This window comes from Strix uralensis, chromosome 5 (genome assembly GCF_047716275.1).
Source record: "Strix uralensis isolate ZFMK-TIS-50842 chromosome 5, bStrUra1, whole genome shotgun sequence".
NCBI classification, from domain to species: domain Eukaryota; kingdom Metazoa; phylum Chordata; class Aves; order Strigiformes; family Strigidae; genus Strix; species Strix uralensis.
In genome coordinates this window covers 52,554,168-52,569,354 of record NC_133976.1, presented here as the reverse complement: position 1 = coordinate 52,569,354, position 15,187 = coordinate 52,554,168, and the positions used below count along the sequence as shown (strand labels likewise).

Below are 15,187 nucleotides of genomic sequence, written 5' to 3'. Positions count from 1 at the left end.
TTAAATATGTTCAGGTATGTTGGTGGTAAGGCTGAACTGAACTCTGTGTGTTTTGCTAATATTAGCATTTTTTAGGGATAGCGTTCTGAGATGTTTAGTTGTTGTTCATCAGGTTCTTTTTTTACCCTGTACAAGATAATGCTTAGTACCAAGGATCAAGAGAGGGCAGGGAAGTTGGTGTCTTTTGAAGCACGTCCTTTATATGTATAAGTATTTAATCTCTGTAGTAATTTGGAGTTCAAATATTTCAGAGGTGATGATGGAGCATTACTCATAGTGAATTGCTTGTATGACCAATTTCCCATTGTGTGTCCTTTTCCAAGTCACTTGACTCTTTACGCTATTAATGACACCACCTTGATCTTTTCTTCACTTATTGCAGTGTTTGTCTTCCAAAGTCTGGAAGATCCTGCGGTGCTCAAAAGTAATGCGTATGTATATACATAATATACATAAACTCTTTTGCGTGGATGAATCTACAGAGTTTGTGTTAAAAGTACCAATTTCAGATGACACAAAGATCCTGCAACACCATATAACTCAGGCAGTCTGTTACCTAAATTCCTCCATAAAGTCACAGATTTCACTTAATTGCTCCTAAATATCGGGTCCTCTGCTGAATCCACTTGTACGTTGTAGGCCTCTATTTAGATGGCCAGAATACATTCCCTTCCTCCAGACTTGAACACCAGTGGTTTTTCTATCTGAAGTTTACATATTTGGCATTTCTGAAAATAATACCTATACTTCTCAGGTTTTTTAAGCTTTCTGAAGATATATTTGGGTTACTAACATCAGGTAGTCTGATTAGATTAGTCATTTAGAACACAATGTTTAATATTTTCAGTAATGTTTTATATCCAGGAACAGCTAAAAGAGAAGTGGTAGTGAGGGAGTTTGGGAACTGAAGCTGTGAGGAGAAGGAGGCTTATAGGAATTAAAATTTAGATTGGACTGTCTGTCTTTTGCTTTGGAAAATTGAGTAATCCTGTTCATTTTGTGATTCCTGAGCCATAAAAAGTATATCGAGACTACCATGACTGGTAAATCTTTGACTCTGCCATATAACCTAATGCACAGTAATGATACAGTTTTCTGTCTGTACCAGAGAAATGTTTGGTGGAATACTGATTAACTGTTTTCAATTCTTTGGATTATTTTTAAGATATTGTTCATGAAAATTTGAAAATGGGGTCAGATGGTGAAAGTGACCAAGCTTCTGGAACGTCATCTGATGAGGTTCAGTCTCCCACAGGTGTTTGTCTCAGAAACCGGATACACAGACGAATCTCAATGGAGGTAATTTACTTTTCATATAAAGATCATTTAAATTGACAATAGGGTTTGGGGTTGCTTTAATTATTTGTTATAACTGGTTCTCTTCTCAATTAATTGTACCTGTTCTGACATGTTTCTTGTAGAGAGCATTTTTTTAATATTACTTAAACTTCTGTCTCTCACACAGAAATCAGATGGTTATTGTGCATTGTTTATGAAAATTAAATTATTTTGAAAATAAAATATATTCTGAAAATCTAAGTATGTTTTGAAACTTGGATTTCTGGGAAGAATTTGTTAGGTATAGCATTTGAATAGCTTTCTGCCACATTCTGTGCAATTCACTGAGTCTATTGAGGAAGATATACTGTTTAGACATTTTTCATTTACTTACTGTTTTCGAATCTTTGTAAAACTAATGCTACAGCAGCAATGGTCATGGCTGCTTCAGCCTTTCCCCCTCTTCCTGTTTTTTAATGAACGGAACTTTGCAGGATGGTAAACAAAAGGAGGAAAAGTACCTTATGAATAACTGTGCACATAATTTCCTTTATTTATGAGTCTCATTATGAATACTAGCCACCCTTGTGCTTGCTTTGTTGTCATTTCCCTTGGCAAAGAAAAACAGAACACTTCCCTATTTCTTGAGTGTGTAAAAGTTACAGTTACAATGATGCCTTTGTTACAGAATCATGAAAAATTTTGTAGTTGCTTTATAGCACACATACCAATATGCCAATTACCAATAATTTGTAAGATTTTAAATCTTCATTCAAAGCCTGATATCAAATACAGAATTGGGGAAACAGATCTGGATAATTTACAGTAGGGTGTACATGCCAAAAATTCTTTATTTGTGAGGCATTCCGTTATGCTTGGAATTCCAAGACTCCAAGCATGTAATGCTGATATGATTCCAAGAACTTGTGAATTAGCTGCATTAATTATTTATATCATTTCTTGTGCCTGGGAGGTTTTATCCTCAGATTTCTAAATTTGTATGTTAATCTCAGGTTTGATCTAAAGACTGTTAAACTATTCACTTCGGAGAAGGAAGGTGGGTCTATCAATTTATGTGGGATGCTTAAATTAAGGGGAAAAAAATCATTGTGAAAACTTGCACATCAGAATGTATGCTGGAGAAAATAAAAATCAAGGAAATTATTTAAAAGGATTATTTACTTTTTGTTCATTGTCTGTTTCCTCTGCATGTTTAAATGTACATTTAGAACACAAAAGGACTAAGGAAATTAATGATACATAATGCAGTTAACAAACTGAAATGGAGATGTGTCAAGTCTCCTGAAGAGGGCTAAGAATCATTAAAGGATTCTCTTTTAGATTAGGATTCAAGCAACTGCAAAAGAAATTACAAAAGAACTCAGGAATAGTCATTAAAATTCAGGAAATTCCTGTGTCATTTTTTGGAAGATGTCAAATACAGGCATCTTTTCATTGACCTCTTTAATTGTGAAACAATTCTAGTATTACTGTTTAAGAGGCTTTGGGAAGCTTTTATATGTCTTGTTTATCCAATGCTAATTTTTCTCATTTTTCTCCAAACTTCAAAAGCTTGTTTCTGATTTTTGAAATTAACATTATTTCTTCATTGACTGGCTCAGTCAATGAGAGCACTAATTTTTTGCCAGCTATTCATGTATATTCTGTGAGAATTGTAATGTTTCCTCCAAATCGCTTCAGTATTGATATAGTGACTTTTCCAGTAAGGTTTCACGTTAATGTCTGCAAACACTCTCACTTCTGAATTTTAAAAATGCTGTCATTGAGAGATATTTTTGGCTGACTTAAGTTTACTTCTTAGAAGAGCTTTGTAGTAGAGTAGGTGGGGGTTTTACCCATTTGTGCATTCCAGAGGAAAAAAACTATGACGATCTTTGTAAGTTTCATTAAAATACCTTTCTAATAATCTTTTCGGTTGACTTTCAAGTTTCCTAAGTGAAAAGGCCTTAAGTGATTACATCGTCTGCCTGTCTTTCCCTCCTCCTATTTTTCCCCTGGGTCATTTTCTGTCAGTTTTGACAGATGGATAGAAATCTCAGACGCTAATTTTCTATTAATTTCTGTGAAAAAAGCTCTGCAGAGATTGCTAATGCATCCACTGCTAGGAAAGATGGAGCCTTTATTAAACATATGTATCCACATATGAGTCTCAAGATGTACATCCATAGAAAATCAGGTCTTACTGGTTTTGCTGTTCATGGAATGGAATCACTTGCTTCCTTGGCCTTGGAGGGAACCAAATAATGGTCGCCTCTTGTACCAGATGTTGCCTACATGCCTTGGGTGATCTGTGCCATGGAACTCTCTGGTTCAATAGTAGTAATTTGCTTATATAAAGAGCAAGAAACAATTTTATTGTGTAGTGAGTTTCTATTATTTCAGTTTTATTTTGCTGGTTTGTGGTGATCTGTCATCTTTAGACATCATTGGGTAGCCTGACGCCATATTCCATTTATAGTCATTTAGGATGAGTTATAGCTGTATGCTATACATACAGGTTGGAGTAAATTAGTATGTGTGTGATAGTATGTTTTTGCTGTAGTCTGCTGAAGTCATTAGTCACACTTGAAATCCATTGTAGATTGTATTTGATTAAATATACAAAGTTGGGAAGTCAATAAGGCAATGTTCCTCGTTCCTCCGCATTAAGATGAACGTGCCTGTCACACTGACTGTATCCATTCTTGTGTTTAGTTTGACCAATATCCATGGTATTTGTAATATTTTTGTACATAATTTCTTGGTTATATGTGTTTGTTTCTCTCTGTTGAATTGACAGAAGTCCTGATTTGTTTTGAAGGTAACTAATTGGGTAAAGCTGAAACCTTGGAACAGTCCTTTTTACTTGTAAGAACTTTGTGTATATAATCAAATTTTTCATGCTTAGCTTGAACTTCCTCTAGAATTCTGAAAATTAGCAGCCCATCAAAAAACCCAACCAGTTTTTTTAAATGGTTGCTAAAAACATGCAGACTGTAATCAAAGTGCTAATTACCAGTATTAGTGTTCCTGGGATGCTTTGTACATTAGAATACACATTTTGAGTCTTAGTGCCCATCCCTACTGCAGTCAATCATATAATAAAGCTACTTTTTGTGTAATCGTTAAGTAATTCAGAGCTACAAATAAAATTGTAACGTTGACGAAGAGCAGACAGATGTATATGAAGTCCAGAGTATATGAAAGATTTTGTTGGGAAAGAAAACTTGATCTTTCTAAAATTTTCATGTAGAAATATCCTGGAAGATAGAGAAGTGCCAAATAGACAATGGAGATGCAACTAGAAAATGTGTGTATTGCAGCAGAATCTCCATAGCAATAGAAAGCTGAAATTTCATAACCTTAAATTGACCTGGTTTAGATAGGAAATGGTCATACTGCAATGTAACCTAAATAGGAAGCATTTTAGATATAAAGTGGTAATACTGCAATGAGAAGGAATCCTCTTCTGCAGTAAAAGTCTGCTGGAGTGAAAACTTTCCACCCACAGTAGCAGCCATAGAGAGATCAGCTTTCAATCTGTCTTCCCCCCCAAATGACATAAAATTTAGGCCAGCATGACTGTTACACGGTGAAATGATAGGCATTTGCTTCTGAATTCAATAACACTGCAGTTGTGGGACTAGAATTTTTTTTTTTGCATGATTGTTCATTGTTATCGTGTGCTTAGAAAACAAAAAGAACATACCAGAATCTCATTGTGTTGCTTAGATAAAGTTTATTTTGCCTGTAATCCACAGGCTACAAATGGTCCATGAAGCAGGTTGGGGTTTTTTTTTTTTTTTTTTTTAATCCTTCCTTCCCCTCATTCAGGAACCATGCTGACAGTAGGTGTGAGCATCTATTGTGTGAGGAATTTGGCTTCAAACAGCTATTAGGTTTTAATTAAAATGCCTACTAATCTCACGCTAATATTAATGATTATTTAGTAAATCAGTAAAACTTTTCATCAAAATAGATGTATGGAATAATTTTTTCAAGCACCAGAAGCAATACAACCTGAGAATGAATACATGTGTATCTGTATTTTAAGTGTAGGTGCTTTCATCATGTAATGAGAAATACTTCTCCAGATGATGGAGTTACAGCTTAAAGCATTTTCACTTTGATTTGCTGTAAAAGAAGTCATGGGCAGTAATGCATTAATATAAATTCATGTTTCAAGCCATAAATGTTCACTTGGGGCCCTGTGCCTGTGTGCTGGGTAGTGAATGCTTCATTAAGAACTGTGGTGGATAAAAAATAGGGGGGATACAGTCTGTGAAAATGAAACATCTGTTTCCCTTTCCCAGAAGTCCAAGGTCTGTAAGCTATCTTCGCATGTGAACTGGCAGAGGGCCATAACCCACTGTTCACCAGCCTGTTTCCCAGATATTTTATCCTGAGAAACAGTTCTTATCCGTCCGACTGTCACATTAGTGACAGGAGCGTGTTCCAGATAGGCTGCTCCTACCACACTGCTATAGGGTATAATTCTCCCCTGGGAGGATTAACTGCAGGGTTAGTGCTTTTAGCTAAACAGAGAGAAATACAAAGGCTATGAAGTGATCCTGTAGTCATATGTGCGTTGTACTGGTCACCTTCAGAAAGAAAGAACGTAGATGAGAAATAGGTTTTTGGTGAGCTCCACCCTTTTATCAGGGGTGTGACTGGTTCAGGGGTCTTGACACAGCCTGAGTAACTCGATCTGCTGCTGGTCCAGCTGGGCAAGCGTACCTTCTCTGGAGAGAAACCCACAGAATTAATTGATGTTTCAACTGATGAGGCACTAAGATTTTCTGTTTGTCGGCTTCAGGTTAGAATGTGGTTCTTAGGTCCTCATGTGTACAAATAGGACACTCTTGCTGCGTTCAGTTGTTTAAATTCTTGAACAGCAGACTGGGTGGCAGCACTGACCCAGGCTTTCAGTTAGAAGTGCAGCATTTTCTCCTGTCACTAGTTTTGGATGCAGGAAGCACTGCATCAAAGACAGCCTGAGCATTCAGCCCTACATCTCTTGCTGCTCGAGGGACTCCCTTGGCTCCCCAGCAGGCATTACTATACGATGCCTTCTCTGAGCAGAGGTTCTTCCTTCCCCCATCCTTTTGTGCTTGGCAGCTGTGTAACTCTTCCTATCTTATTTACTGGATTTTGTCTAATTTTCTTCTCTGCACTTCCTGAGAATGCGTAGCTTTTCTCCTGATTGTTTGTTCTGTGAACCTAAGCATGTGGTCGCCTACCAGAAGATTTCAGTACTAGACAGAAAAAAATTGGAGCCGAATACTATCAAGACTTTTTTTGATTTTTCAGTCGTTGCTGTATTATCTCCATTCAGTCATGCTGTCTCAACCTTTTGCAAGGTTACTCTAGGAAATATGCTATTATTTTTGTAAACTCCTGCTTCAAGTTCATGTGAAGCTTGATGTTTTTGAAATGCTCTTCTAAAAACACAAGTGTATGTTCTAAATTACTAGTGTGGTTTTGTTGAAACTGATGGACCTCCTTTTGATCTATTTGATTAGCAGACTCTCATTTCTTCTACAGAAAAAAAAAATACTGCAACAAGAAAAATAATTTCAGCCAGGATAACAGACAGACTTCTTTAACCTGCCTTTTAATGGATATTCTAGGGGTAACTGTCTGTTATCAGCAATTGATGCTTTTTGCCCTTCTGTTAGGAACCTTTGTAATCCTGGTGCTAAAGTTCTTGCATTCCACTTGCAAATGCTACTTCCCTTAGAAAAGTTAGCGTACTAGGCAGTACCCTTTCTGTAAGGATGGAATATCTGCTTTCTTGGATTTGCTTTTTCATAACTTGGCTTTCTTTTTAAGTTCCATTTAAGAGTAGTCAGCTATCATATTGGATGTCTTTAGCCATCTACAAAACACATCTCTAGTAATCACTGAAATGCAGTAGATGAGAAGTCCATATTTGGGTACAGTTTCATACCCTGCCCTGCTGCCTCACTGTCCTGTCCAGGAAGGTCAGATTTCGAGTTTTCGTATTCAAGAAGTTGGTTTAAGTTTGAATTACCCAGTTTCTTCGTGGGACTTTCCCTTTAGAACTTGCAGCTTTGTGTGAATGTAAATGGTTCATGTTAGTAATTAAAGTTACATAGAACTGTTTTAAGGGTCCAAGTTTCCAGTTTTGCAGTGATACATTCTGTTTCTCATGGTATTTTTTCCAGTTCGTTCCCCTCCACCTCATTCTTCTTGTAAACTGATAAACTTATGCTACATTTTTCTTTTGGGCACATTCTCCTACTACTCTGTTACAGAAACTGATGAAAACGTACAGAAATCCATGTTGAAGAATCAGGAAGATGTAGTAGTAAATGAGGCAGAGCTTGCTTTATTAGCATCTGTTACTGCCCAGCACCTACCACTGAGTCAGCCATCAGACCCTGGATTTCAGCAGGGTTTATGTTGTGGCTAATGCCACAGAGTGCTATCTTGTTAGGTGATAATTTAGCCAGACAAACAAAATCAGACACAATCTTTTTACGGTGGTTATTATTTTTCTTATTCTTCCTTATACTCTCTAAGTTCACTTCCTTACAAGCTCTCTCAGATGGAATAAAATAATAACAACCACCCAAGAAGTATTTCTGGCATAATTTGTCACAAATTTCCTGTGTATTTATACACTTGATGAAGTAATATCTCACATTTGAGTTTCATTTTTCCTCAGATTTTTCAAAACTGGCTTTATGTCACATGTATTTGTTTTGGTTTCGTCGGTTGTGAATAGAAGTTCCTGGAATGCAGTTTCTGAATACTGTATTTGTGCTGAACAGTTTCAGCCTTTTACTTTAAAACTGCTGGGAGATACGAAGTAAATAAAAAACTGCCTGTGGTTTTTGGGTTTTTTTTTAAAGAATGAAAGAGCAGGTTTTATTCAGCTAGTCAATAGTCTAAGCAGCACATCCATGAAATAAAAATTCTTGTAAAAGTATTTCGAGGAAAAAATTGTTCAGAATTTGTATTTTTAACTGCTTACATGAAAAAATCCTATTGACGTATAATTCTAATTTTGTGGGTTCAAAAATACTGATTGTTACAAATATTACTGAAAAGATACTGGGAAAATTTCATAAATTTCTCATTGTGCTAAAGTAAATAAAAACAAAGCTATCTGCTTGCACTTCTGGTTTCTGTTTTTTTTTAAAAAATACTATGTATTTTTATTTGAGTGGGCATAGCTACTGTAGATTTTGGCGGTAACTTTCTTGACCTACTGGCAGTAAAGGCCTTGCTTTGTTGATTGCTGATAGATGTGCTGGAAAATGTGTCTCCTAGTCCTAAAATAGAGATTAAACCTTAGAATTCTTAATAATGTTAGTATATCACTGATTACACTTGGCTCCTTGTCTTTACGTAGCATCTCAACATGAAATCTGACAAACTATGTTTATGTTGAGGAGAGGGCAGAGAACATGCAGTATCTGTAGTCATTGGTATTTCTTCTGGGTCTGGAATAACCTGTGGACTCAATCTCATATAAAATCCCTGAGAGTACTTTGTGTAGTTGATTAGATTAGCATGTTGGAAAAAACCTCCTTATTTAATTGATGAATGAATTCCATGTTTTGTGTCATTTCTGTCCCAAATATAAAGAGTCATCTGATTCAGTGCTTAAAACTGATTCTTTCTTAAATTGTGTTGCATTTCAGTAGACTGGCTGAAAACCAGCGTGGATTTATAGAGTGAGAGGTAGCAGTGATCCTTTGGAGTAGATGGGTCTTCAGATTGTATTTTCATTATTGCTTCTAACAGAAGAAAATGTTCTTTGATGACCCTTTCCTCAAATTTAACAGAATAGTAATTGATTAATTGTGATTTAATGCTTTCAGTAAAATAACAGCATTCAAGTATAAAGTGAAAATACAGTATTCAGGTGTAAACCATTCTGCAGAAGGCAGAAAATAATGCACTTTTTGCATCACAATGAAATTAGTTACATTTGTCAGTTGAGTGGGGAAATGATTATGGTTTTATATACTTATAAGGAAAACTGGTGCAGCTAACTCACCCCAGCTGTTAAAATAGTCTTTTTGGTTACAGTAATCAAGGCTTATTTATAAAGGTGTTAAAATAGAATGCTGTGAGGATGCTACAGGTTTCTTCTGATGGATGTGCATGCTGGTGTTTTGCTTCAAGAACCAGCAAAGACTGTAACCAAACAACAAGATTGTAAATATAATCTCTGACTTGGAGGTGAGCTTTTTTCTATTTGCTTTTGCCTCTAGCAGTCTTGCATACAGTCTTGTTGTATGTCATAATTATATAGAGGATTCAGTTGGCTTCAACTGTGCGAACTGTCATTTGACAAAAACGCACTGAAATTTGATAGGGCAAACTTCAGAAAAAACTCCACATGGTATTTGATACTAGTATGGTACAGTAAGTACATGCATATAAGGTTGCATATTAGAATGTTTAAATTCTCATTGGCATAAGCAAGTGTTTTTCAGTTAATCTGTTTGCTTTGTGTATCATGAACTAGCACATAACACATGTTTTTATTTAAAATATGCAAGGAAAGAGTATTGTAAGAAGTGGATTTTATTATTTTTGCAGTAAACATGTCATGAAGTTGAACTGTGTTGCACAGAGGTTATATGATGTAGCATTTTAGATCTCACTGAGCATTCTCCAGTGAACAAAAGCACTGTGACTTATTAGTGAACAGCTTGTGGTTGCAGCTGACATGTCTTGCTGGTGCTCACTAAAACTGGTGAGAAGGCTAGTTCAGACTGATGCTTACACAAGAGAGCAAAGCTTTTTTATTTGATCTATAGTGGATTGTTTGGGCTCTGAGACCAATGTCTGTAGAATTAGAAGAACAATTCTTTTTCTTTGCAAGGCTGTAACAAAATTTTATTGATGGTATTTAACAATGTTAACTCTTTAAAGATAAGCTAAAATTTCAGGGAGAGATGGAAGGCTTGTCTGCTGCCATATGGTAAGTGCATACCTTAAGTAATGATTGGTCTGGAAATGCACCTTGAAGAATCAAAGCATCGGATTGGTATATAATGATGCAGCTTGGCAATATAGTTTCTGTCATCCACTGACTACCTGCTCCTGACAGAGCCAGCTTCCTTCTCCTCTTGGCTCCTAAACTTGCATCAGCGGATAATTACTCACTTTGTTTTGAAGGACTGGTTTTCTGCCAGTTGATTTTCTTACACCGCATCACTGCATCATTCTCTTAGAGCCCATTCTCCTCCAAAAAGCAATGGGAACATCTGGCCACAGGCAATGAAATACCAGGTTTGGAGGTAGCCAGCTGTTAGATTAGCTGAATGAAACATTCAGGTAATAGTGAACTGAGGCTGATGCTATCATGGTTTTCCTTTCCAGTTTTTCTGACTAGTTGTTTGGTACTACAGGATTGCCCTTTTTTTTTTTTTTTTTTTTTCCTCCTACTGCTTCACTGGCAGAAGCCCGAATCTTTCTTCTCTTGCTGCAGTTGAGTGCAGTAGCAGCCTGAAACAACCTGGCAGTTGAAAGATCGATGGCATGTGTAGCCCAATAGATTTGAGAAAGATTTATTTTTGCTACTGTAGCAAGAAAGAAAGAGTCTGCAAATTGGCACATTTGTTAAAGGATAACAATAAAAGTAAGCCTTAGTTTTTCTCTTTCTGTTTTTTGTAGCATAGTGAAAATTGGACTCAGGAACACCTCAACAAATCCTTCCCCGGGGCAATTTTCTGGTTATTTATTTTTTTTATTTTTGATTATTGTTGTTATGTTTTGTGAAAAATATTAGTGTTTATTGTCTAAATGTGCTATATAAGTCAAAGACTTAACGACTTGAGTAATCGGAAGACAGACTAAAAGGTGTGATTATTTCAAATCGCTTCTTTTTATAGCAGTTTTAACATGTAGAGTTCAAGTATTCTGTATCCTGAGTTAGAATCATCTTTATTTCACTTCAGTGAAATTTACTGAAGTGTGTAGTGCATCTTGGCAAAAAATAAATGGTGATTTAAGGAAAAACAGAAGTTGTTGATTTTAATACCTGGTTTAAAGTGCAGAAAGTTAACTGTGTTGCTTTGACAAATAAGAATAAGTTCATTCTGTGGAAAAATTTACTTTTTTTGACAGTGTTTAAGAAAAGTGAAAATGGATCTGCTTAGCAGGAATGAGACTTTCTGAAAAGTGTCATGCTATGGCACTAAAGAGTATTATATGGGCTAAGTCAAGCAATTAGAAAGAGGAATAGCAGGTGAGTTTATATTATGGAAAACAGGGGATAAGAAGAGGATAGACAGCGAAGGAATAGAGTTGTTTGAGAGTCAGATGTGAAAAACAGAATGTGGTAACAAAATTCCAGTATTAAACTCGTGTGAATGGTTTACTGTGGGTAGCAAGTCAAGAAGCTGGTATTTGCAATGGTATTTTGGGCCATCCAAAAGGGGACCAGAAGTAAAGAAATAAAAATGTCGGGATTTTTGTTTTTTGCTTCCAAGTATGTGTGAAAAGCAGGAGGTGGTCTGTTTTTGTTTTTGTTGTTTTTTTTTAATTGTAGGACATGTTTGTTTACCTAATGTTGAATTACTTAGCTCACAGGACCTGCAGGATTTAAGTTGAAACACTTGCCTCCTTTTCTTGTGCCCAAGTGTAAGTAGTTGGTGGTAGACAACATCTTCTATCATACCATTAAGTATAGATGGTAAAGACAAGCACAAGTTGTGGTAGTTTATGTCCACAGAAAAGAGTGTTATGTTAGTGTCATGCGTGCTTACGTGTTTACCTGCCATCAAGAAGAATAGGACAAATATGATTCTTATTTCAGGCAAATTATAAAAATAGTATGCTTTTCTCTGCTAGTAATACCAGTAATAAAGCAAGACTGAGAATAAGCATTGCACATGAAGATAGAAAATATGCTTTTAAGTTGTAGAAGAAGGGGGGGAATGTCGCAAGCATTCTGGTTACACTAGCAAAGCAAATGGTGCCTGAATATGTTCTCCAGCATATATTCTGAATCCAAAAACAGCTCATTAAGCAACATACAGTTAACTGTAGCCATTTGAGCATTTAACAGTATTGTGTTTACTGAACGCTGATCTATTTTATTGCAAAAGATTGTTTTACCTGAGGTACTTTGTTGTCCCCGAAAGCTAAGGTTTTGCATTCCAGTCAACCGTGTTAAGAGTTACAAAGGAATGCTCCCAGATTCCCTATGCATAGTTGAGGGTCTGTGTACACCACTTATACACCTGTTATGTTTAAAAAAGGATACATAAGATAACATAGCGACTCTAATTTACTACCTTTAAAAAATGAAACAGATTTTAAAGATCCATAAAGGCATGCAAAATCAATTAGTGTTAAAAATGGACATTTAACTTTGTAGTGTTGACAAGCTCAGAAAATTAAAGAGTGTAGGGAAATTATCAGTCCTGCCATTAATTTTACGTGCTTCCTTATTACTTCTTTAAACAGCATAGTGGCAGGATCTTGTAACAGCCTGCATTTTTAACAGCCTGCTAATAATTTCCATTCTAAAAAGTGTCTTGGTTTCAGTTGTTTTCCTTGTTCTTTTACTACTTTTTTCTGAGAAACCTTAACATGTCGTTAGATTCAGTTGGTCATTGAAATCAGTGTGGACAAAGTCCTCTGTCCAGAAAGTGTCATTTTCATTGTTTCACAGAATTCCACAGATGTTTAAGAGAATTAAAAATTCTCATAAATCGCTGTTTCCTACTGTTGCTTGTATTCTAGCCTGGCATCCTGCCAAAAGAGCAGCAAGCCATGGGGTTTGGAAGAGCAGGTTCTGTTGCTGCTGAAGCAGCAATATCAAGATTGCAATGGGATGTCTGCACTAGCAGCGTGAGGGAGCAGAGATGGCGATTGTGCCTAACATGCAACTCTGGGTTTCGTACGCTAAGGCCAGCCTCTCCATAAAGGCTCTTCAGCACCAGCGAGGAAATGGGTTGCTTCCCTTGGGCTTGACAGCTGACCCAAACTGGCCAAAGGGCTATTCTCTACCAGCTGACATGTTGCTTGGTGATAAAAGCAGGGAGGAAAGGAGGACATGGGTGGCTATGGCATTTGTCTTCCACTTCCCGAGCCACCGTTGGGCATGCTGAGGCCCAGCTTTCCAGGAGGCACATGGACACCTGCTTGCTGAGGGAAAACAGTGAATCAATCCGTTTTTCCACTCTGCTTGGGCACACAGATTTGCTTTCCCAATTAAACTGTCATTACCTCCACCCACAAGTCTCCTCACCATCCTTCTGTCTTCTCTGCATTCCACAGGAGCAGGGAGCAGGCACCGCACTCAGCTGGGTGCGGGCTTGGCTGTTTGCTGGGGCCAGCCCACAGCAGGGGAGTAAGTCCCAGACCACAGCAGGGGAATGTCTTTTGCTGGTGTCAGCTGAACAGGTTGCCTGAGTGTCAGCAGACTGCCTGGTCTTGAACACTCAAGGCTCAAAATTGATTGGTGTATGGTAGGACTCCTGCTTTTCTTTTTAACATAATCTCAGTTAAATTAACTAGGTTTTTCAACTGTATCAAGCTTGCAATTTCAGTTTCCAGTTTTTCTATTTAGCCACTAGGAAATGTTGTGCTTGTGTCTCTCATGCATGTCTTATGAATCCCCTTTCATGTTGCTGTATAGCATTTAATTATGACTACTTTCTTTTCCCAAGAGGTGGTTGCTTCAATTATTGCAAAAACTGGGAAGAATTAAGGTAGTACAGGCAAACAAACATAATAATTTCTATCTTTCAGGTATTTGGGTTTGCAACCTAAATGTCTTTCTTTAGTTTTGCCTATTTTAGGCAGTTAGGTAAAGGGTAATTATAATACAATTAAGACTTTATATACATGACTCTATATGTGTAACTTTATATATATATCTTGCAAATATTGGTGTCGTAAAAGGCTTCCGACTGGTAGGTAACAATTTTAATACATGGTTTTAAAGAAGAAGTTTTGGCTTGGTTAACATTTCAACAGAGCCAAATATGCATGAGTATTGCAAGTAGAATAGTAGTGTAGATTGTTAGGAGGAAAAATCTATAAAGTACCTGCTGCAGTTTCCATGAAATCATTATGTTTTCCTCTCAGAAAAGAAACTTTCTTCAGCTCTAAGAAGGAGAATGGATAGTGTTTTGATTTAATTTACAACATGACAAAAATTTAGGCTTCCAGCACTAAACACACATTTTTTGAGGGGGAAAAAAAAAAAGAGTGTTTACTATCATGTATTGTCCATTATATTACAAATGTAAGTAGAGAAATTATATTAGAAACAGGTATTACATTCCTGAAAAAATTTTCTGCCTACTTTTGCCCCTCAGGTTGTGTTGTGGGGTTTGGGTTTTTTCATTGTTGGTTTTTGTTTTTTTAAAGACAGACATTGCAGGGAGGTGGGGGTGAAGCTTGTTGTGGTATACTTGAAGTACACTATTGTTTGTGGGTTTTCTCCTGAAACTGGAATAGATTTTGGCCTTTACATCAGTACTTACTTATCTGTATTCTGCGCTGTGGAGCACCAAATGTAAGTTTACAGTTTAAGCTCAGTCTAGAACTGAGGATGCCATGGATTTCTGAAGTAAGTCATGGGGGGTTTTGCAATTGCCTGTTACAAAAATGGCATAAGGCAGAGCTTTTGAGAAAAAAGGAAGGGGAATTCTGTAATAGAATTACAACTAGCTGCCATTGTAATATTTTCTGGTACCTAAAATATTTTTGCCTCCAGTTTTTACAGTAGCTGGACTCCGAAGTAATGAATCCTTAATAGCTGTAAAGCATCTTAGACTTGTTTCCCTCCCTCTCCATTTGAAAAGGTGTGTGTTTATTGATGGTAGGTGCTGGGCACAGTTAATGGCATAGTTTTCAAATTGTCATCACAGCTTAAAGGCTGCCTTTGCTTCCTTCTTCCTACATA

General features: G+C 36.8%; 1 protein-coding gene across 6 annotated transcripts in view; it reads left to right on the top strand.

The window, feature by feature from the left end:
- The window catches only part of CDK17 (cyclin dependent kinase 17), a 94,957-nt gene that overhangs the window by 58,972 nt on the left and 20,798 nt on the right, over window positions 1-15,187 (top strand). For all 6 annotated transcript variants that reach the window (XM_074870795.1, XM_074870797.1, XM_074870799.1 and 3 more), the window contains one exon: window positions 1,166-1,299. In XM_074870795.1, the coding sequence (XP_074726896.1) occupies window positions 1,166-1,299 (134 nt within the window). The remainder of the gene's footprint in view (window positions 1-1,165; window positions 1,300-15,187) is intronic.